The 25,711-nt window shown below is 36.3% G+C and overlaps 1 protein-coding gene across 1 annotated transcript in view; it reads right to left on the bottom strand.

The window, feature by feature from the left end:
• LOC135076853 (probable peptidoglycan muropeptide transporter SLC46) overlaps positions 1 to 25,412 on the bottom strand; it is a 28,526-nt gene extending 3,114 nt beyond the window's left edge. Inside the window, exons 1-6 of the mRNA XM_063971322.1 lie at positions 25,227 to 25,412; positions 5,986 to 6,861; positions 2,765 to 2,924; positions 1,290 to 1,391; positions 477 to 614; positions 323 to 406 (exon numbers count right to left, since the gene is read on the bottom strand). Coding sequence (XP_063827392.1) covers positions 323 to 406; positions 477 to 614; positions 1,290 to 1,391; positions 2,765 to 2,924; positions 5,986 to 6,846 — 1,345 coding nt within the window. The 5' untranslated portion in view covers positions 6,847 to 6,861; positions 25,227 to 25,412. The remainder of the gene's footprint in view (positions 1 to 322; positions 407 to 476; positions 615 to 1,289; positions 1,392 to 2,764; positions 2,925 to 5,985; positions 6,862 to 25,226) is intronic.
• Between the last annotated feature and the right edge of the window lie 299 nt (positions 25,413 to 25,711).

The raw sequence follows: 25,711 nt of genomic DNA, 5'->3' as shown, positions 1-25,711 counted from the left end.
AGTTAAGTGACATCTCTAAATCTTTCAAACTCGAAACGTCATACGGATCATCTTAGGTGAAAAAGACTATAGTACGCGTACTCAGTTTACGCGTATCCAGAACGCCTAGTCCATACATATATATGGACTGGTCCATACATACATGGACACCTTTACAGCAGCTAAAGGACGAAGCACACATATCAACCCGGAAACGGATCGTAACCGTATCAACTCAAGGCGGTTGACAGTGCGGCTAAAGGCGATATGATGTTGATCCCTTTCCGGGTTGATAAGTGTGTTATGACCTTAAACAAACTTAACTTTAACTTTACGTACTCACCCAGCTCATCTCTTTCAACCAATTTAGAGACCATAGATCTCATAGCAATGAAAGAAGTCCCATTGAAAATCTCGATCAATGGGGCTGAAAGAAAAATTAAAAATTAGCATATTTAAATATATTTTTTAACTCAAATGTAATAAAACATTAATACCTATGTAGATGTGCCAGGTTTTGGTAGCGAAAGCATACATGAACCCGGCTAGGATCTTGCTGGTACAAGATATAACCCCGATGATGGCGTCGTCGAACTTCAAAAGATGGCTGAAGACCCCCACCGAGAACAAAGTTCCTGGAAAAATAATTGGAACAGAATTAAAATGAAAAGTTCTATTTTACATGATATTTTCAATATGTTTACTCAAATACTTGTAAACTTTTTTTTGCTATTCATATTTGATGCACATCGAAAAAACTATTGAATTAGTCTACAACATTGAACTAATATTACTAGCGTAGTACACTATCCCCCTTATTAATAAAAGTTACACCCTAGTTGAACTTATGGAAATGTCATTTTAAGCCAAAGTTCATCCTAGGTGTAACTTTTTATTAATAAGAGGGTATGTCAATGGTCTACAAGAACAATAACGACGCGGATAAGCAATGCTACTCAAAATGTACGCAAAATACATCAACATGATTTTCAGATACAAAATTCTAATGTGCTTGCTCACCCAGAGGAGACCCACGTTCAAATTGAGTCAGTAATACTGGCTCCATTTGACTGAAGTAAGGCTAATTAGCTAAATGAGTACTGAATTAATTATAATAGCCACGATAGCTGAACGGTGAAGGGTCGGACTGGCCGACTCGAGATCCGAGGAACGCGGGTTCGAATCCCACCGCCCGCTCGACTATTGTGGTGGGCTCACCACAATTAGTCGAGAGGAAGCTTATTTACCACGAGGGGCTACCGGGACTTAATATTTGTGCAATACAATCTTTAAAAAAATATAAAACGTACCAACTAATGAAGTACACATCGCGTAAGTAGAGAACATGCTGAAGTCCACCTCGTTCCAGTTGAACCGGTATCTGGTGAATAAGTACATCACCGACATTTCACCTGGAAAAAATACAAAAGTATTTTATAATATTTATTTTACGTATAAATAATGATCTGTGAGTACAACGTACACACGGCCACACTGTTAACTATCCATTTCCGTTTTTGCTCTCGCTCTCATCAAATGGTGATTCTTTGCGATAGAACGAGACGACATGACAGACAATGGATAGTTAACACTGTTGCCGATGGTACATTGGCGTATCTAGGGTTATTTTTAGGGGGGGCTATCATAGCCCATGAGTGAGTAATTATCACTATCATCTTCAATAGTAGCCCAACATCCAGGTTCGTGCTACCGAAACCAATTGATTGCTTAAAACTTCTTAGATACATACTGTGAATGTTACGTTTTATTTCATTTCAGGTGCTGGCCGTACTAAATTTTTACAATAATTTGTTAGATTTAACTATTTTTAGTATACCTACTCATAGTACTCATACACAGCCTCGACGAAATTAATATTCCGTAGTGCACTGTGGAAAGTAAAACCTGTCATAGCGAAAGTCATGTTTATGTAAGTTACATTGTTTAATCAAACGCAGTGGAAAATAACAAGCAAGGCCAAAGAATTGTCAACCATTATTACATTCACATCATAAGACGAATTTTCAGCTTTAGAACGCCTTAGGCCGCTTGTACGGACAACGGCCCGATTTTTTCACCTGATTTATTGTGGGTTATGGTTTTTAATGAACTTGCATCGGACATACCTAACTATTTCGTAAATCGGTGTGTTTTTTAAAGTGATAACTGTGTTAGGTACTTGTACTGCAACCGGAGTAGTATTGCTGTGTTATAGCAGTGCCTCTTGCCCTTCGGGTATCCACGGAAGACCAGCGTCGTGGTGTCCCTTACGACACCTCGGCATGATGCTGAGTGGATGCCGTTTCGGTGACAAGCACATTACCTACCTACTCTATTTAGTTTTACTTTTGTTTCATATTTTTGATGCTGTTTTGTGTCGCTGAATAAAATATTTCATTTTCATTTACATAGGTTCGGCGAGAAAATTGACAGCAAACAAATGATATCCGTTTTTGACGGTCCGTCGTCCGGTAAAAAAACTGATGTCTACAAACGGCCTTACTTGAAGAAGTTGATGTCTTAAAATTACTCCCATGAAGTCATCAAACTTTTAAATAATCATTACTGGCACAAATTCAATGTTCTCGAGTGGAGACCACTAGCCAGAAGAAGTATTGTGAGCCCGCTAGGTGGACGACCATTTGGTGTAGGTCGCGGGAAGTATCTGGATGCGGGCAGCGCAGGACCGATCGTTGTAGAAATCATTGGGAGAGGCATTTGTCCAGCAGTGGACGTCATTTAGCTGGGCTGAAATTGACGAACACATCCAAAGAAACTATCTTACCATAAATAGGACCAATGACCACACACAGCACCACTACAAGCATGATGACCCGGAGTCTCCTTTTGTTCGGCCCGTTCTTGAAGGCTACCATGAGGGTTTCCTTGACGTATCGCGTATCGAAGAACTGGCGGAGCCATTCGCAACAGTTCTTCGCTGGTTTCTGAAAACAAGATCATTACAAAAGCTTATTATAAGGCAATGGTTTATTGCATCGAAGAATCAATATTGTTACAGTCTACAGAGACGTCACGTCTCAGCCAGTGAAAGAAGTTGTCATGGTATTTCGATTCAAGTTACAAGGTGTCATCATTCTTGTCCCAGAGTGATCTGGGTTCGATTCCTAGGTGTGTTTTGAATGAAAGAAAAGAAAGAAAGAAATATTTATTACGATGAACATCACTGAACAAAGAATGAACCACATTGGCGTCGATCCGATCGAACCATTTCAGTGTGCCTACCATGAGTTTACGTTAGGTGAGCTCGCTAGCGAATACGTCAAAAAATTCTATGAAGATTTTGTTTCTTGAAAGTAGCCGCTAGGGGCGCTGCACAATATGTCATACATTTAAATGTCATTTTTTTACGCAGTCGCTAGCGAGCACACCTAACGTAAACTCATGGTAGGCACACAGACGCCTGTACCCTGAGCACAATAACTCTCGTAATCGTGTTCTTTCTACAACTTAACCGTAGAGGCGTTATTTTGTTTTTCATACCATTTCATACGAGATATTTATTTGTACTCAGGGCACTGGTTACTGAACACGTCTGACAACAGGGTTCTACGCTCGATACAAAGGACTTATTTATAGATATCTTTTTGCGATCAACCAGTCGATTTCTACATTCGATTTTCTCACGAGACAACAAAATCCATTTCATAATAATAAGTAAGTGAGTGCTTAACACCCAATAGTAAAAGTGATTGTTTCGTATCGTGCTAAAAACGAATGACTGAAGGTCCTTCCTGTCAACAGAGTGTGACAATTTGGGTCAAGTTGATGGCCTTTTTATGCTCAAATAACGCCAATCATTGAACTTGGGGCCTATTACATAACGGACAAGAACAGTAACTGCCGGTTTTATCGTCAGTAAAAAGATTACAGAATGCCGAAGAATCTTCCACCGTCAAGGATGTATAATATTTTCTATTTTCTAAGTGTTACAATAAAATTGTGAATTGAACACTCTACTTTTAAGTTCAAGTACTGGTATTTGCATAATAATGAAATTCGTAGAATAGGAGGCTTCGATATAAATAGTAACAATATTATTATGTAAATGTAATATCGACTAATACATTATATTGTCATCTAGCTTAATAACGCTGACTGCAGGCTGCTGGCAGTATGGGCAAGTATGAAAGCACACATTAGGTACACCGATTTGGTATCGGCCGATTCCTCATAATTAGAAGCCGACCAAACATTAAACGTGAAGTTTAAGATAAATTAATTACTTAGTTTTGATATTTCTAAAAAAGAAGGAAAAGGAAACATTGATACAAATCCTTAAAATTAGGCTACTTAAATATCAAAAGTTTTTGGCTTCGGACCATTTCGTAATAAAACTTAGCTGGCTGCGAAGTGGAAAAAAAACCATTTCGAATCTTGTCAGTATGAAGCCAGCATTTGGTGAGACCTACTAGAGAAGTTGCAACTAACGCCCGTATTTACACACGATGCTTGCTTATGTGAAGCAGCAAATCGAACGCACAGCATTGAATAGAGCTCTGTGATTGTGTCACCCTATGCGTCCACGCGCACTGTGAGACCTCATAGTAATTTTTGTGAATACGGGCATACGACTCCAAATAATTTATAATACTAGATAGGTACCTACCCATTTTCAGTAACTTTGGTAACATCACAAAGACTACCTGCGTGGGAAAGGATAAGTGACAGGCAAAAATCGTGACTACGTGAGGGTCACACACGTTCAATCACAAAATCGCATTGATTGCTAAAACAAGGAATTAAAGTTAATTTAAATTATTTGTATATCACCATTCATAAAAGCACTAATGAGGAAATTCTGACTAAGTAATGAAATAGTTCCCTTTTTATTGTTCATTAATAAATAATTATGTTCTGTTTGTTCACTAAGAATTTTTCCTTCATTAGTGGTCGTACTAAACATGCACGACCACAATCATTAAGGTACCTACTTCTTTTTTGCATGAAAATTTTACCATTTGAGAATAAAGCCTTAAAATCATTAGTGACAGAAAACCAAATCGTATTTGTATAGTATGACAAAAATTTTGTATAAGTATTAAGTTATTTTCAATTATATTTTATCACAAATTAAAAATAATTGAAACAATAATTATGTACCTATAGGAAAATCATATTATTATCTTTTGTTTCAACATTGATGTTTATACAACTGCAAATTTATTGTTGAGAAAGTAGAGTGCTAAAACCTAATAACCTTATTTTATTTCTGAGTATGATGACACAACCATTATGACCAGCTCTATTATTAATTAACAAAGAAGTCGCATTATTTGTTAATAGTAAAAGTCAATAGAAAAAGCTGTACAACAATTGTAAATATGGGATAACAGTTATTCCATAGTAAATTTTTACTAAAGTTTTATACGCGTCCTGCATACATAGCAATATTAAAATTATGTTGTATAATTGCTTTGAAAAAATCTTTTTTTTTGTATTAGATGTTATTATTATTATAATGACCACCATTGTTTGTTCGTTTGTGTTATTATGTTGTTGTTTCAATAGTTTGTCCTATTAACGTGACGTGTAAATCGTATTCACTGTTACTATGATAGCGTGTCCAGAAAACCTTTGTATTTGTCACAAGTGTCATATAATAGTACTTAGTATAGTATATTATTAGTAACACATAATTAACATTATTGACACATAGACGTCTCTTTGCCCTGACATACATAGAACCCCTTCTCACCAATGATTGTTATCGACACATGCAACAATCATCTTATCCATTACACTATCAACTTAAAATAGTTACTGCATCAGAGCTATATTTAATTAGATACCTAGTATGAACTGGACTGTGACTGTCATCTTATCGTTCCAGTAATCGCATTAAACAGACAACTTCTTATTTAGTTCAATGAACCGTTTAATTTTGCAGCGCTGTCAAGGCGTCGACTTTACAAGCAACTAATTATAATAATACATTAATAAAATAAACCGTTCCGTTAATAGAGCAGAAACAAAAAATGTCCTTACCGTATTTAAGTCAGGCCTCTTGACTTCCTTGATCCTATAGTAGCCATAGAAGAAACTCAGAATGTATAACGAAGCACTCAACGAGAACACACCATAGAGTCCAATTTTCCGCACCAATATCCCACTGAGAGCAGCCCCCACTGGCACTCCGACTGAGTAAAACAGATTCACAACACCGATCCTTAACGTCCTTTGTTCTTCTGTAGTGACGTCCGCGATATAACTAAACACTCCCATAAACATCGTGAACCACCCTCCAGTCAAGGCAGGGAATATAGCTTCAGTCACTGCAGCAACCTCAACCGGCAGCTGATGAAAGAAATAGGTATTGACAATCAAACCTATACTCGTCAGAAATTCTCCAATGATTGGTAACAGCATGCAGAATTTTCTCTGTCCAATCTTGTCACTGTACGCTCCCAAAAAAATTAATATTCCACAGGGCAAGAATGACTGCAGCACGGTCTTCCAGCCAGCAACAGAAGCAACTAGAGTCTGAACTGCTTCCTCTTCAAGAGTATAATTAGCAGTCTCCCTTCTCGTTAAGGCATCACACACGTGATGATCGAACCCTAAATTAACTCTACAAGCTTTTTCCAAATATAAATTCTGAGTTGCTAAAGCTGACAGCACGGATGGCATCACGTAACATGCTAAAATCGGTTCTACAGTAATCATGGACATCACTCGTTTCGTTTTCTGAAAAATGTCCAACTCATCCCAATCGTCTACATCTTTTTTATCTTGATTGAGTTTTTCTTTATTAAAGCTATTCTTAATTACATTGGTTCCATTTAAGTCGCTGCCATTAATAGCCTTTTCAGCTTTGCTGTTTTCTAGATTCTTCGCGTCAGCCGTCATGACTGGTGCACGTATCTGAAACAAGGACGACACATATCAATGGAGTAAGTGCTGGTATCACACCACCCAGTAGTATTTATTGTGTCCGCGTGCCTACAGACGTAAACTTCATATTTCGCTCAATGGGCTTTGTACCTTTGATTGGTAAATGCAGTATACACCGGACGCCGTAATCATTTTATGATTGCCTACGTACTTAACGTAATCGTCGCCGACTGTTAGACAGAATTAACTTTACGTAGTCACAATGGTTTATCGAGGTAGACCATCGCAGTCACTAAGTCACGGAAAACGTTGTTTCTTTTGTTACATTGTTTACAGATGGGAATTTAATCTGCATTCTTATGTTTCAAACTAGCATTTTAGTACATTATTTAAAAAAGAGATAAAACACGTGCACGTTAATCAATACCTACCAGATTTTGGTCTACGAGTAGCTGTGGAATTTAATTTAACGGTTGAATTGATAGCTTGTGTCGCAGAAATAACTATTCGTCAGTAGATTACATTTTAAACTGATTGTCTGAACTAAATAAACTGTTCGTTATTTCTCTTATGTTTCCAAATCTTTGATTTAGTACATTTACACGGTTCTATCCAACCTGCAGTTTTATATCAATTTTAATAAACATCTGTAGAGTACTAGGTTTTATAGGATAAAGTATGTAAATAAAGTCTGTTTTGTACTATAATATGCAAATGAAATTCATAGAAAATAATTAAATTATAATAGTACACAGTGAAAAGAAAAAGAAAATAATGTCTTACGTCAATTGAGAAAGAATACAAAACATCAACTTGTTACGTCGTAATTATTAATTTAAGGGGTAAAGCATCGTGTTTTAACAAAACGTATATATACATAACTATGCCAGTTCCGTGGGCTGCTAATCATGGGTTGGTCAGGTCTTTTACAATTACATTCTATTGATGCTTTGTCCATCCATTTTATCTATTGAACGCGATCGATCGACACAATTCCACAATAGTTACATTGAATCATGAAACCTGTCCAAAAATTGACTACGAACTTGTCATGGTAGTATTCAATGCTGTAATTCGGTCTCTAACTGCTGTCATGTGCGTTGTGGGAGTATTATTTGCACAATACATCAGCTGGTACAAAAAATAACGCAGTGTCATCGCACTGACCTTGCTGTAACTGATTCCGCGTTACGGATCAAGGTCAGGGACTGGACGTGTACGTTTGCATAAAGGGTCTGGTGCTATCAATAAGAGGATGTCGCATTGACACAAACGCGAATCACTTTGGCAGTCTCGCAAGTTGAGGACATCTTGAATGGGCCGGATTTAATGTTTTGCACGTTGATGGGCGCGCAATTTGCATTTGTAGTGGTTTTGTTTACTACATTGTGTTGTATTGTCATTTAAACGCCTCCTTAAATTTTCAAGAAAATATATCAAATTATGTAGAGTTTTGTAACAACACGTGTAAATCGAATTTTACTAAATTCTCGGTACCTACTCTTTGTCAGTTTTTCATGGTGAATGGTAATCATTTGTAATAATTTAAAATTAAGGTGTAATTTTCCCTATGATTAGAGGAAATGATATTATTTTTCCAGGGTTACGTGATTTTTACAAAAACCTGTGTCACTTTAGAACCACTTTATAAAGTTTAAAAACATCATGACAATTGAAAAATCATCTAACCATGCAGAGCATGTCATACTTAAATGACGAATATGAAAATTTCCCACACACCAAGCTTTATTCATACATATTTTGGCAATCACTAAGGAAAACAATAATTTAGTTTTTATGAACAGTGTTTGTTTTTACGACCAGTTAAAGATGTCATACACATCCGTTTACAAAACTGATGGTTAGGTATATTTTATCCCGATATAACTCTTTCAAACATTGACTCTTAAGATGAATTGAGTGATTTGATTCAAGCTGTGCTAGTTTTTGTTAATAAGAGCCAATTAAGTAGTAATTTTATATTGCATACAAAGCTACTTGAGTTTTTATGTCACTTTTTATTTTAACCGAAATCAAATTACATTAAACTTTTGACATTGAAAAAAGCTTAGCCTAACCGACGAATGGTTACAAAAACCATTCACTTGTAAGTAACAGTCATAATCTTAGGGTGGCCTTGTCACAAATATCTATAAAAATTGCAAGCCAAGATTATGCAGATAAATGTTGTAGGCAAATTATTTTAATGGTTATTACACCAGACTTGATAACGCTATAAAAATTAAGGACCAAATCTTAATTCTCAATTAATCTAGTAATACGTTTATAGCGTTAGTTCTTTAGACCTGCATAGAGGTGATCACCTACCGGGATCACTGGTATGACTGTAAAGTTACGATACAAGATGCAATTTCGTTCTTGACATTTCTATTTCTGGAATTATTGGTTAAAGGTAGTTATTTACAGGTGAATGGTCTCGATGTAAGACGTCATTTGACAGAAAATTTAATAAACTATCACGTTTTTCAGTAATTTTTCAGCCTAAACCTATTTTACATTCTGAAAGAAGTCCCATTAAACATGTTTTATATCCGCACATAGCTTAGATTCAATAAATTGTAAAAATTTATAACTCTATGTTAGGGTGTCCCTTATTTTTCAAAGTTTTAAATTTGTAACGCATAGGTCTTAGTTTTGTTTGTTTGCCTCTAAAACACTCGAAAATAAATTTTTACCTTATTTGGAGTATGATAACCCGTGCCGACTTGCATCGAAACATGTTGCGCGGCAGTAGCGGTGCGTATTCGCGGTATTTGTCATTTGTTCTCAATTAATCTCGTGATAAACACCTATTGTTTGACATTTAGAAGATGGCTGTGGAATTAAGAAGCAATAAAAAAAGTATATTCTTAGTCGGGGACGTAAATTTATCAAATAATAGGCACCAATTTACCGTTAATCGTCAAGTTTTTGCAGTAGTTTTTAACATATTTTGCGAAGTTAATTAAATGTTATTGAAACCTCTAATCTTATCATTCGGGAGTGTATTATATTTTGGGAAAAGCTATAAATCCTACCAGAGCCTAACTGTGTAAAAAAAACTTGTGTATCTTCACCATGCTTGGAGGGAGTTGCAAGAAAAATTCAAGATTTATAAGATTTAAAAAAATCAAGATTTATAAGCGCCGCGGTGAGGAGGATTTAAAAACAAATAAAATATTTTAACAAAAACAAATAAAACCAAGGCGTCCAGAGTGTTAAGGTGTAGACAAAAAGTTAGTTAAGAAAGTAGAAAGTGCAAGACAAAGAAAATTAAATAAATAAATAAATAAAAATAGAGCAAATATGTTTCGGAGGTTTATCGTCATCTCTTACTACGCAAGATTCTATACAAACGCAAGGACATCACGACCAGCTTACCAGCTCTGAGGAAAGCCTTAAGGAACTCTTGACATCCACTTTCCAAAAGGTATATGAGAGTGTTGACAAATTGATTTCCAAAGCAGCCCTGAGCAAGTTTAGTCAACATCTTTGGTACTTCATATCAGAAGAAATTGCCGTTTTATCACTCTTTGATGATGAAGGTCATGAACAAACATCGTCAATATTGTAGTAAAAGTACAAAGAGAGAGTATGTATGATTCTGGGAAGAGATACATTCCATCTGAAGAAGGTATGATTATTTCTATGGTAAATAGGACTTTGTACTAATTTTTTATCCTGTTTGTAATGAATTGATAATAATACTGCCTTATTTATTGTTGTTGGAAAACCATTGAGTGGTTTTGTGTCTGTCAAGAGTATAAATTTATTTTCTCGATTGAAAATTGATAATAATTTCCCCCTGAGACACATTTCTATATGAGATAAAGATGTTGCCTATTTAAAGGCAAAAAAGTGCTTCTTTAAGGGTAGTTAATGATACAGCTGAAAGAGCTATAAAGCTTATGCAAGATTTTCATGGTTTGATCACTGCAAAGGAAGAGCAAAAGCTTTTTTTGCTACGCACAGTGTAGCAAAAATCAGGCCAATATTCAGGAGCATGGAAATCTGTATCCAGAATGTAAAAAAGGGTCCCTCAAAAGTAAAATATATTGTCTGATCTGTAATGTTATCTTCTTTTTATAAATATTTTATAAAAAATAAATATTTTAATTGATTTAGCTACATAACGAAACCAGCATTTTTCAAAATCTTCAGAGCTAAGTCGGCACGGGTTAATGTGGACGTAGGATGATGAAATTTTGTATTTAAGTATGTCTGAGTAGTACGAAAAGAAATAGAGGGTATGCATTTCAATATCTAAAAAAAATTTTTTTTCGGCCATATAAGGGACACCCTACTCTATGTCTATTGGGGACGAGTATACAGGGTGACATTGAAATCGTTGGCATCCTTTTAAACTAAGACTCTACTCATGATACATACGAGTAGTACGTTCCCTGAATATGAGACAAATCCAATGAGTTTTTTGTCTTAATTTTACTATTTATTTGTTTTAGTACAGTTAACAGCACGTCAAACTATACATTTTTTGTTGCACTATAACACCTACTACATCGAAATAAGATGCCACAGAGTTAAGTTTGGTGTTCTATCGTCTGTAGAAGATTTTGATTTTTGAAATTTTAACTCATCAAAGTTTCATAATCAGGGAATATACCATGAGTAGAGTCTTAGTTTAAAAGGATGCCAACGATTTAAAAGTCATCCTGTATTTTCAGTGTAAATGTTGCTAGAGATTGTATTAAAGAACCAAATTGAAATTTTGTCTTATCACGTGTCCATTCTTTCTTCGTAACTGAGGAGACAAAGGGTGGCTGTTTTGAAAACATTTTCAGCAAAATGTATCCAGTGTTTGAACAACAGGTAGCAGGTGAGAGTTTGTAAACATGACATGGTTATTTTAATAGGATACAAACGAAACAACGCATCCATTCATTCTTCTGCAGTTTAATGCCGTGTATGACACGCAAGCGCATACGCTACTTCTGGCGTTAGTTTCAGCCACTCATCTTAATTAAAACCCTTAAAACCTCACTACCTTCAAACATCTTATCTATCTACGATTATAAAAGCGGAAGGTCACTGACTCACTCATCACAAAATCTCAGAAACTACAAGTGCTAGGCGTCTCGAATTTTGAATGAGGGTTAGCTCACTAAGACGGGATTTTACAAAATTCAACTTCAACCCCTAAGGGGGTAAAACGGGATCCACGCGTACGAAGTCGCGGGCGGCCGCTAGAAACCCCTAAAGTAAAAATAAAGACTTGATTTGAAATGGTAAAGTAAAGTCTACATTGAACGTACTTTAAGAATAAAATTAATATCGATCACAGCTTGTTTTACGGTCTTCTCTACAACACTTTGCTATAAATATTTTCTTTCAAAGTGCTAATAGGACCCTAAACATAAAGAGACATGGAAATAGCCTATTTTTTGCAACGCTTACTTTATCAACATCAAAGAAAGAATATAGATAGGTATTACATGCAATAGTTCATACTAAAATGATTTACTATTTATTTTCGTCGTTGTTAAACTGAGACTTTTTTGTGCAACGGCGTATGGTTTTCCGTGTCGGTGCAATCTGGTAAAAAAATATGTCTCACGAATTAGCATCACTGTATCATCAATATTATGTTTCTTGTACCTATCCGTATCAGCCGGGTTACTCCTAAGGCGCAATATTCCTCATACAATAGTTTAATTACTCGTAAAATAACCAAATTGAATACATAAGTCTGGAATAGCAATAAAAAATTGAATTTAATAGAATAGGTACCAAAAATTTTGATTTCTGAGCGAATAAAAATAGATTTTATTTTTCGACTTTTCTGCTTAATATACGAGTAGTATAGTATTTTTTTTTATATGACAGGAGGCAAACGAGCAGACGGATCACCTGATGATAAGTGATTACCGTCGCCCATAGACACCCGTAGACCCAGGGGCGTTACAGGTGCGTTGCCGGCCTTTAAGGTGAAGAAAGCTCTCCTCTTGAAAGCTTGCAGGTCGTATCCGTCCGGAAAACCCGCAGACGACAGTCCATTCCACAGTTTGGTTGTACGGGGCAGGAAGTTTCTAGAGAAACGTACTGTTGCCGACCACTTTACTAAATGAAGTAAGAATATTATGTGTAGGAGATTGGGATAGGAATGGGATGGGATACCTTCGATTGAGCAGACTCCACAGGACGGTCCAAGCTTGGTTCTTCTTTCACTTTCACAAACACTTGAATTTTATTGAGATGAGTTTAGCGCGCGATTTGGGTTTATTTGAATTGGTTTATTTTGGATACTTATTTAGTAATTAACGCCCAGATAGGTAGGCGAAGCGGCGCGTTGCGATGCGAGAGCGAGACTGAAGGTGGGAGGGAGAGGATAGGAAAAAGGACTGTCAGAATGAGTGATAGAATAGTGTGACATGAGTTTGAATTGCATGAGGTTTTAATGCTGGCGCGTACAACTCCCCCGGCCTAGAGGTCTTCCTCTAGATTGAGTAGCGTTTGTAAAAAAAAAAGTTAAAAACGTAAAAAAACATGCGTTAGAGAGAACTAAACGAGTTAAATTAGCGTTAAAGTTGTGTTAAATTAAAGTTAATGTTAAAATAAAGTTAAGAACATTATTTGAGTTACTGTAAAGGAAGAGGACAAACTCTAACTACAGGCCGAACATAAGTACCGGTTGCAGTGCGAATCTTTAAGGTGCGAATGATTTTGTCCTTTCCGGGATATACTTCCACAACCACACCCAATGGCCAACAAAGAGGATGCGCATTGTCATCTTTTATAACAACAACAGAGCCCACATCTATCGGTTTGGTCACCGTATTCCACTTTTCACGGCGTTGTAGAGAAGTTAAATACTCCTGACTCCAGCGACGCCAAAAGCTTTGCACTAATTTATTGACTAACTGATAACGCGTTAACCGATTGTCAGAAATATCAGAGACATTCTCTACTGGTAAGAATTTCAGTGGAGTTATATTGAGAAAGTGATTGGGAGTGAGAGCGGATATATCAGATGGGTCAGAGCTAAGAACACACAATGGTCTACTATTCAATAAGCCTTCTATTTGTACAAGTACAGTGTTGAACTCTTCGTATGTTAACACTTGAAGACCAATAACTTTATAAAGATGCGTTTTTACATAACGAACATTTATCTCTGTGATGCCGTTAAAGTGCGGACCATATGGTGGACTATGAAGAAACTTAATGCGTTGTTCAGCCAAATGTGAACTTAAATAATTTTTGTGAGAGTCAGATTCTAAAAGAGCGTAAATTTCGTCAAGCTTGCGTTTAGCGCCAATGAAGTTAGTACCTCCGTCGCTATATATCATGGAAACGGGGCCTCTTCTACAAATGAATCGACGAAAAGCGGCGAGAAATAGATCAGAGCTTAAGTCTGAAACTAACTCTATGTGTAGAGCCTTAGTTGTAAGACAGCAAAATAAACAAATATAAGCCTTCTGGCTTTTAACACCTCTGCGGCGAATGTGAGTAATAAAGAAGGGACCTGCATAATCGACCGATGTATAAACAAAGGCTTTAGCTTCTGAAACGCGAAATGATGGCAAGTCGCCCATAAGAGGGTTTGTAGCTTTAGGGTTTAAACGAAAACAGATATTGCATTGATGCACTCTTTGACGTACTAAGTTACGTGCGGAAAGTATCCAAAATTTCTGTCTAAGCAGACTGAGTAGAAGTGAAGGACCAGTATGTAAATTACATACATGAAAGTAATCAACTAAAAGTTGAGTGAAGCGATGTTTAGGCGATAGAATGATTGGATGCTTTTGTCCATAGTTGAGTTGAGAGTGAGTGAGTCGACCTCCGACACGAAGTATATTATCAGAGTCAATGAAAGGGTTAAGTTTGAGAAGCGATTTGTTAAAGGGTTTATTATTTTTAATTGCGTGCATATCTTGAGTAAAAAATAGTGCCTGTATATGGCGTACTAAATAGAGTTCAGCGAGTTCTAAATCAGAGGATGTAACCACTCCGTCTGAACGTAGTATTTTAGCGAAGCGTAACACGTACACAGTAGCGCGTAATAATTTTGGGTACGTGGAAATGCGATCAATTAATCGATCGAAAAAGTGAGAGTTCGATTGAGAGTTTGTCTCTGAAACAAGAGCGATAGTTTTCTCTTCCAGTCGAACACTGTTAGATGAAACTTGAAATGGCTCGATAGGCCATTGCGAGATTGGCTGAGCTGTCCATTGAGGAGAGTGAAACCAATTTAATTGATTTAATAATGCTTTAGGAGTTACAGGTCGCGATATTACATCTGCAGGATTTTCATTTCCATTAACATGATGCCAAATTTTTGCGTTGAGTTTCGAATTAATTTCAGTAATTCTATTCGCAACAAATGTGTGAAATTTGTACGCGGGAGAATGTATCCACGTGAGAGTGACAGTCGAGTCTGAAAATGCGTAAATTGAGTTAACATGATAACGATTCTCTATACTATCGCGAACCGATAATAAAAGATTTGTCAAGAGCAGCGCTGCGCACAGTTCAAGCCGCGCAAGAGATATTTTCTTTAAAGGCGCGACACGCGATTTGGATGCGATAAGAAAGACTTCACCGGGTGAATCTGCATCAGAGCTCACGCGCACATAAACTACAGCTCCGTAGCATACTTCGCTGGCGTCCGCGAAGCCCATGATAGTGACGTGACAACCCGCGGTGATTCCTATATGACGAGATATTTTTAATTGCGATAAATAGTTAATCTCACTATCAAACCGATTCCATTTATTTTTTATTGAGTCTGGAACTGGCTGATCCCATTCAAGTTCGCGCTGCCAGCATTCTTGAATTAAGAGTTTGAGAAACGCTGTCACAGGGCCTAGCAAACCCAAAGGGTCGAATAATCTAGCGGTTGCGGAAAGAATCGTGCGTTTTGTGCATTGGTCAGAGTTAGTAGAGTTAATTTTGTAAAGAAAAACGTCATCATTAGGAAGCCACTGCATGCCTATGATTTTTGTCGTAATTTCTGAGTCAGTGTCAAAATCGACGAGCTGTGGATTTTTATGCGAATCGGGAATCTTATTTATAAGCTCAGGGTTGTTCGAGATCCACTTAACCATTTTAAACCCCCCGGCCATGAACATCTTAACCATTTGATGATAAGATTGTTCAGCTTTTTCTAACCCGTCCATCGATGAGACATAATCGTCCATATACATACAGGATTGAGCTTCAGACGCGGCGATAGGATAATTCGCGCGCTCGTCCTCAGCGAGTTGGCGAACGACACGCATAGCGAGGTAAGGCGAGCTAGAAACGCCAAAAGAAACCCTATTGTATTGATAAGTATCAATCGGTGATTCAGGATCAAATCGAAATAATATGCGTTGAAACGGGTGGTGATTTTGATCAAGCTTTACACAGAAATACATCTTTTCAATATCAGCAGATAAAGCGACTGAGAAAATGCGTAAGTTAATTAAAAGATCAAAAATATTACTTTGTAAGTTTGGGCCAGTGTAAAGAACATCATTTAACGACTTTCCAGAGGTTGTTTTACAACTTGCATCTAAAACGACTCGAGTTTTTGAAGTGAGTTTATCTGGTCGGTATACTGCATGATGAGGTATATAATAATTTGGAGTATTTTCCTCTGAATTCGATGCGTTTTCGACTTTTGACAGAAAACCGCGATCGATACAGTCTTGAATATTTTCATTATAGTTAGTGCGTAAGTCCGGAGTTGAGTCTAACTTTTTTTCTAAGTTATAGAAGCGACGCCTAGCAGTAAAATAAGAATCGCCGAGTTCTGATGGGTCGAGTTTAAATGGCAAAGAAACTGTATAAGTCCCAGAGTCGTCGCGAGAATGAGTTGATTGGAAAATGTTTTCACATATTTCGTCGTCAGGGCTGATGTGTCTCTTAGTAGGTACACTTTCAAGCTCCCAAAAGCGTTGCGTGAGTGATTCTAATGAGTGCGAGTCTACATTGCAAAAGAATGCTTTATTATCATTGCGTGAATGAGCTGAGTAGCACTGAGCGCGTCCCATAGCGAGATATCCGAGCGTGGTTTCGATAGCGATGACAGAGGATTGCGGTGAAGTTATTTTATTACTACCTAAAAGAAGCGGGAATATCTCATTGCCTAACAAACAATCGATTTCAGCAGGGATATCGAAGCTGTCATCAGCCATAGGAAGACCTTGTAAATGCGATAACTGGGTTATGTCAACCTTTACATTAGGTAAATAATCGGTTATTGTATCAATGACGCGTGCGTTAATTGTGTATTTACACCTGGGATCAAAGCGTGAGGCAATTGTGAAAGATACATATCCTAGCGACACACTTTCAGACTGACCTATGCCCTTAATAGTGGTAGGTAGCGGATTGACTTTTAAGTTCAGTCGCGCACAACATTTATTTGTGATAAAGTTGCTCATCGAACCTGTGTCTAGAAACACGCGTAATTTTTGACACGTCTTATTATTGTCATAAGTATACACTGACGCGGTGGGTAATAAGACCGTGGTACTAGATTCATCAGCGATCGACGGAGTGACTGCAGAGAGAGATACATTGTTGGTTGGCATCGATTGCAACGGCGGCGTGACCGGACCGGGCGCGGACATGGACGCGTCGGTCGGCGAAAGCGTCGCGCTGCAAGTCAGCTGTTGTGACGTCATAGGTCTATTCACGTTAAAGTTATCTATATGAATAAGAGTGTGATGTTTACGTTGGCAAACTGAGCAACGATTTTGAGATCTGCAATCTTTGATGTTATGAAAGCCTAAACAATTGAGACAAAAGTTACATTTAGTAACTAAAGAGTGGCGAGTTGGCGCATTTTTCGAGAGAAAATAACTGCATTTGAACAGGGCATGTTCAGGTTCCGTCTTACAAAGTTGACAATTCTTGCGTACAGAGGATGGAGTGTATGAGCCTTGCGAATTCGGTTGAGATTGGAAGTAATGTTGATTGGGTTTTACTCCAGAAGCTGTATTAGAAACAAACGACTGTGTCGGTTTCGAGTTTTTAGACTGCGATGCGAAATTCGTTTTATTATTAACGTACAGCTTATTCTGCGTAAAAGATGAGCGTAAAGAATGGATCTTATTCTGTTCTTTTATAAAAGTCTTGAGATCATTAAACGTAGGCATTTTTACGTGCTTAATGGATTGTTCAAATAAATTTAGAGTGTCTTTGTCTAATTTACTGAGAGCAATATGAGTCAAAATGAAATCGGAAAGGTCATCAATCTGTAAACGTCGTAAGGCAGCTTCAGCTGAGCAATACTGTTCCAAAAATTCATCTAAAGATTGCGATTTGAAATTTATTAACTGTTCCAAATACATAGAGGCTTGTACTCTTATGTCTTGGTATTTTTCTAATAGGTTGTTCCAAATTATGAAATAGTTCTCACCAGTAGGTGGAATACCCGAGCAAATTGTAAGTGCTTTTCCGGAAAGTTTTCCTATAAGGTATTGAGCCTTTTCACCTGGAGACAAACCAGTGTTCTCATGAATAAGCGTTTTAAAATTTTGGTAGAAAACGGGCCACTTGGAAGGGGCTCCGTCGAAAGAGACTAGTTCTAAAGGCGGTAATTTTTTTACGAAATCCTGTTTGCGACGCTCTGTGTTGGCCTTTAGTTGTGCGATGGAGCTTTGCACCGAAAGGATGTTACAGTACAAATCGTCAAACGAGTTGAGTGCGGCAAATGTAGGTTTGAGTTCCTCATCATTTTTCATATAACACAAATTAAGTTCGTCAATGGTATCAAGAAAATCCGATCTCGTTTTTTCAATCGAATGCATGCGAGACATGAAAATTTGTTCAATCTGAGGGTCGGAGACCTTTAGGCTGAGGTCGTATAGTTCCTGAACCCTCTGAAAAAGCGCTTCTTTTTTAGCTTCAAGCAAATTAATTTTGCGTTTTACTCCCTCCATTGTATTGTAGGTGAGCAAACACACGCACGAGAGCTAGCGTTAAAAAATGAGTTGAGTTGTGCGTATTTATTTATAATCCAGTAGGAAAATAAAATGCGTAGCGTATGTAAGCGAATTTGAAATTGAATTGAAATAAAATTTTAAAAGATTGAATTTAAAAATACACGTGTTTACAAACAACGAGTTGACGTTTGAGCGAATAGTAATTTCTAGAATGTGTCAAATATCAAACGAATCGAACTTTCCAGAAAGAATGTGTCAAACGAGCGAATTTTCTAGAATTTTCTAGAGAGTTGTCAAAATGACGGATGCGTGAAAATGTGTAGTTGTGATTTTCTGTAAGTGTAAAGGATAGGAAATGAACCATGCGGCTCGGTAGGACCAGAAAGGAGTTGTAGGAGATTGGGATAGGAATGGGATGGGATACCTTCGATTGAGCAGACTCCACAGGACGGTCCAAGCTTGGTTCTTCTTTCACTTTCACAAACACTTGAATTTTATTGAGATGAGTTTAGCGCGCGATTTGGGTTTATTTGAATTGGTTTATTTTGGATACTTATTTAGTAATTAACGCCCAGATAGGTAGGCGAAGCGGCGCGTTGCGATGCGAGAGCGAGACTGAAGGTGGGAGGGAGAGGATAGGAAAAAGGACTGTCAGAATGAGTGATAGAATAGTGTGACATGAGTTTGAATTGCATGAGGTTTTAATGCTGGCGCGTACATTATGAGTCTACGACATTTATTTTTTATAAGTACCTATATCTAAGGCCTATCCTTGGGGGAGGCCTTTGTCCAGCAGTGGACGTCTATCGGCTGAAACGAACGAACGAACGAACCATATCTAAATGACATTACAGTCAGCCAACAGTTTTCAATTTATAAAATAGACAAGTTGTAGAGACCACCTCTTGTAAAGATCTTAAATGCAGACGAAAATTTTTATGTTTTAATTGATGTGATTGGGAATCGAATCAAAGTACAAAGTTCGAAGTGTTAGTACAAAGCACATGGGGTTTTTAAGAGGAAACTTATACCTCTTTCTGATAGTTGTTATTCGATTTAAGATTTTAATTTAAACTTATTCGAAATCGTGACGAAACTAAGTAGTACTGTGAATAGAACTTTTTTGTAAGTAGGTACTTCAAAGAAGTGGAAGTACACAGGTAGGTAATTTGACGGTAATAATTGCAGGTATTCTGTTTGTAAGACATGTTAAATGAAACCTAATTTATTAACAGTTAGAGATTAATTTTGGCATTTAATTTTATTTTTCTAGCTGAAATGAAGTCGTAGAGTAAATACGGAACCCTAATAAGGTCAGAGTGACACTTAAGAGCTTAACAGTAAAAAAATATTTCTGCAGCATGAAACGTTTCAGACAAACATTACGCGTGTATGTTCTTTATCCAACGTCATGCAAAAAGTAATTATAAACCTCTCATTATATCAAAAACTGTTTTAACTGACTGCCAACCCATAGAACAATACGCTAACTACAAGCTAGTGAGTAATAAAGCCTTACAGGACACAATGGATGCAATTATCGGATGAGCATGTGAAGTTGGGCAACAAAGGAATGATGGACTTCGCAAGGCCGTATGAATACTTATTTTGACCCTTATCACAATACACTTAAGCTGCAATTAAATTGGTATCTGGACTGTATTTAATATGGCTGGGCGTTAAAGACATACATCATGAATGATGGCGCTATGAACGCTCCTTGATTTTAAGTTTGATAGGGTCGTATCACCTATTCGCGACCAAACGATGGATCACTCTTTAAAAACGGTGGAAAATACTTAGGATTGTCACCTGTTATGCATACAAGCTTCCACAGAAGGCTTCCTGTTTTGGTAGTTTGTCAATATGGTTATTTTCCTCTATATTTAAAGACTAATTTGACGTTTAGACGTAAATAGGGTGGAAGAGGCGAACAAATAACATGACCCTAGATTACTTCTGCTAAAAATGTAACTTATCATACGTGTTATTGTGTAGCTTTTAGAACTTTAGCTATTAGAACTGAAAATCCGGCCAGCTACGAGAAATCCTGTGTGCGGAATGTTCCGTACATTTTCACATCACAATTTTGTTGTTGTATCTTAGAAAATGTATATGTATTTGTGTTAATGTACCAAAGTTATGCTTTTGAATTACTTCACTTTCCTCAAAACCTCTCGCTACCTAAAAACATTATTTGGACAATCTTCTTTTGACACCCAAAACTCATGCTGCAATTATTAGGCTTTCATGTTCTCAAAACTGATAAAGAGAATCGTATGTGCGCAAAAAATCCGGAACTTTTTTCATGCATGTCATCACTACGTAATTTTTAGGGAAAAATTATGTAGTGATGACATGCATGAAAAAAGTTGCGGATTTTTTGCGCACACACGATTCAATGTTTATCCTAGGAAACCACCACAAAAAACAATGCGATAAAAGGCATCGAAATAGATGTTAAACAACATGACAATAGTGATGGTGATGGTATGAAGAAATAGAAAAAAAATATGATCTATTCGACAAATTAATGTATGTTAGTGAACAGATATTATTTATTTATTTATTTATTTATTACCAATATCATTCTGGGTTATCTACCAATTCTCTAGCAAATAACAAATACAATTTTTTCCCAAAAAATACCAACAGGTTATAAACGCAGCAGTTTTGTATTTGACACCTAGTTAGTAAGTACTATTTACCGGCATCAGAAAACTAAATAGCCAAAGTTTTCGCAGGTTTGTTTGTGAAGAAGTTTATGAATACTTAATAGGTATGTAATGTTGAACAAGTTTTACGAGCAGATAACACTGATTGTTCATAAATACATAGATTCGGCAAGTAATAATTAAGTAAAACCCAAAATACCAAAGGGAATTACCGTGTGTAAACAGCAGAAAAACACGGATTTAAAGTAATACGGATATTAAATTGACATTATGACATACACGTTACAGTTCTTAAAAGTACTGGCTAAAACATATTTTAGCTTTATAAGGTGCATGACTTTAGAAAGTTGTTATTTTGTAAGTAGACGTTATCTGAGTACTACCTGATATTGCACTCAAATACTCAGCAGAATTAAAATTAGGTATTATGTGTAACTATAAATACATAGTTTACTCAATGCTATTTCTATTCTCTTCGGCTTTCGTACCACATTCATCTTATCGGTCGAATGGTTTAACTTTGGCCTCAGTTAACATGCAAAAAAATATCCACGGATTTTTGAAAGACGGATTGGAATTTCAATACGCATTCTAAATGACACAAGTCATATTGAAATTCATAATCGTACGGTTTGTTTGATGCCGCATGCGAATTGCAATTGTAGCGCTTCAAAAATAAAGCTCTATTTCGATAACAGTGACACAAAGTTTCACAAAAAAGTATCTTATCAAAATGTCAATCAAAATACGTATAGATACGTACAGCTTTAAATCCGAGTCCTTTGGCTCTCGCCAGAGATGCATGACACGGTCATATGAGTTCAAACAGAAGATTCGGTCTTATAAGACTTGCAGTGTTTACATTGTACAGACTTCATTTATTAGCCAATTACTTAAATCGTAAGACGATACTTCCAATTTGAAATAAGTACGCGAATATACATATGAGTGCTATTTACACAATGGGGGAAGAAACGAGTGGATCAGAAAAAAGACAGGGGTCAGCGACGTGGTGGAAGAGATTGAGAGCCGTCAATGGAGATGGGCAGGGCAAATTGCACGGATGAACCAGGATCGGTGGGCCAGAAAGACCCTGGAGTGGAGACCCCGCGACAACACCCGCGGCAGGGGAAGACCGCCTAAACGGTGCCGCGGTGGACAGACGACATTCGGCAGCAGGCTGGAGTAAACTGGATGCAAGTGGTCAGGGACAGAAGTCGGTGGAGGGTTGAAGAGGATATGTTCGAAGTGGAACCCCCTAAAGGCTGATATAGAGATTTACACAATAATATTTGACTATTGGTGCAAAATATTTGCCTTAAGTAAAGCGATATTGGCTTACTATGTCGTCACAGTTGAGACACTCTAGAATAAATTATATGCAATGCAAAAAAATATTTACAATATACTCGTAATGCGACATACATTGCAGTCATTGCAGTCTGTAATTCTGTATCGCTCTTAATACCATACTAGTATGTCAGCCTGAAACTTTTTTCCTCATCGAAAAAATAAGAATGTAGGCATCTTAAATGTCAGCTCATGTGAATCAGGAAGACAATTTGACTTATTTTTAGACCATAATAGCATCACTTCGAGTTTTAATTCGTTTAAATGTCGGTAGCAAATTACTAAGTCGTACATTTATAGTTCAATTGCCAAGTCACATCCAGTTTAGGTATTGCCTAGTTGCCTAAATTAAATACTTAATTATAGTATGTGATACGTAAATATTTCAGTATGTCATTTTTATCCAGAATTTAAGAGACTTGCCTATTTTAAGAATGTATTTATTTTATTCGTAGTTTTTAAAATATGTTCACTGCACATCGTAACCACTTGCCGCATTGGTCTTATTATTAAATGACCATTTATGTGGTTATCATTTTCTCGATCATAAACTTTATGGTGTGTCTGAATATATCACTGAAACAGAAGATTGTGCTTATGTTTTTTCATGAGGTTATCGTACCTAAACAATTAATTGTGACATTTCAATTCTATTTTCAAATAACTATCGAGTAAGAAATAATTAGGTCCTATGCCTGTAAGTATCAGGAAGTAATTAATTTGCAGACTTTCCAGTTACATTTTGGGGTTCCGTATTGCAAACTTATATAAAATGAAATAGTGTTATTTTGAGCTCTAAATACCGCGTGTCAAGGCTGGTTATTAGACTCGAAGCTTGAACGCATCCTAGTCAAGACTAAAATTGTAAATAAAGGCGGATTATACAAGGTGGAATTTTGTAATGCCAACTGAAGGGAAAATACTCTTAATACTCTAGATAGAAAATTTTACTGAAAGAAAACATTCCTTTATTTTTGTACATTTGACATAAATGTCATTGTATTAAAGTTACTGTTTTACATTAATTTGATAAATGCAATATTTGTTTCACCCAAATTTTGTTTTGGTGAATCATATTCAGTTCTGATTCTCTTTCTGCAAGAAAAACATTATACAGCTGGTATAAAAATGCGACCTTATATTTATGTTTGTATTATTGCTAATATGAGTAATGAATATGTACTTGTTTTACTATTTAGTATAATGCAAATGATTAATTACTTATCAGTTTTGGTACTAAATAAGTAGAAAAAAATATAATCTACCTAAGTAAATATGACAGGGATCATGACAGTGTATCGATTGCTAAAGTAAATCAAAGTTTACAAATAAGAAAGATAACCTACATTATGGTTGAATTTATTTTATCTTTGCATTAATTAATTTCCGTAACGCATGTATTAGGCGATTCGTTTATTATTTAGAAGGTGAAGAAACTTTGCAAAATAAATAATAATATCCTTCCTGCCCCTTAAGGGCTACCTTTTTTTACTGTATTTTGACGTTCATAAGTGCCATTATTGGTAAAAATTTAATAAAATATTTTTGATTTTTGCATATCAATCATCAAACTTTTTGTATTAAAAGATTTTTTTCCTCATAAAAGTTGCCACCACAAAGCTTTTACATGAGAAATCTTCAAGTTCCGAAATAGGCATAACATTAAGTTTTTCCATTTCACATAATATTTTTGCCTAATTCGCCTCGATACAAAAAATTGGTAAATAAATACTGTAAGGTGCCGTAATAGTCTCTGTCACTATCTGCCGGTTAAAATTATTGCATAAAAGTAAAAGGATCGTGTATGCCGGATAGATTAAAGGATTATATTATGTCGCCAATATTTTAATTTATAATCAATAATTTCTAAGCGTCGTCGATTATGAAACATTGAATAAGCGATGTTTGTGTTAGGTTCACGGTGTGGCTTTCACTTCTCGGTTTAACCAATTTGCATACTTAGCTTCGTTTGCGCTGCGGTTGTTTGAAATTCTTGCGTTGCGTTTGTTTTAATTTTGAATTGCATCGGGATTACATTACGCAATGTTTTTATCCGAATTCTTTTGAAGATTAAGTAAAGATTTTTTGTTTCGTTATTTATCAATTATTTTGGTCCTATTTTACACAAGTTATATAAAAAAATATACAAATAGTAACTAATTATAACTTTTTATAACTGAGTAAACTCAGAATAGTTTATCAAAAAATATTGACTGAGTGAAGTTTTCTTTCATTTTGAGTTATATTTTTCACACTTAAAACTGCAAAAGTGTAGGTACCTACTCGTACAAGTAATAATTGATAATTTTATTTATTTTAGAACTAGTTTCATTTACAGGTAATGGTTATATTTTTTATTTAATAAAATGTGTTTCTGTTGTGTAAATAAAACGAAAAAGTTCCAGTTAGCATTTCTTTCCAAACATCTGTTTACAAATCGGAAAATTCCATAAAAGCTCTTTCCATAAAAACTTACCAACTATTCCTATTAAGAACTTTTCACAACCTACAGGTCATCACTCACTACACTTGCATTAATCCACTTTAAATCGATTCTATTTTGTTTCGAATCGAGCGTTCGATATTCAAACGGCCGCGCTATGCGCAGGAGTGGATACGCGCGCGTTCGTGCCAAGCGGTTAGGTGATTGCGGTTAGTTCGCACCGGCTTACACTCTTAACCATTTCGACAAGTAACGGATGTCCATCTAGTCCCAGTCAATACGTCTGTAAAGGCTACTGAAGATAAATGTTCTTTTAATTTGCTTACTGGCTGTGATAACAATAACATTATTTGGGCAATATTAGTTACTCTGAAGTACTTCGAGAAATGGTTCGAGAGAGAGGGTCAATTTTTTTCTAGATGACTTTTTCAGCCTCCCCTTCTTTTGAAGTTTTGCAAAATTAATAAAAAAGCTGCACCTTTTACTATTCCTATTCTAACTTTTTGATTTATGGTCAA

Source organism: Ostrinia nubilalis, chromosome 12, assembly GCF_963855985.1.
Source record: "Ostrinia nubilalis chromosome 12, ilOstNubi1.1, whole genome shotgun sequence".
NCBI lineage: Eukaryota > Metazoa > Arthropoda > Insecta > Lepidoptera > Crambidae > Ostrinia > Ostrinia nubilalis.
This window is presented reverse-complemented; position numbering and strand designations above follow the sequence as displayed.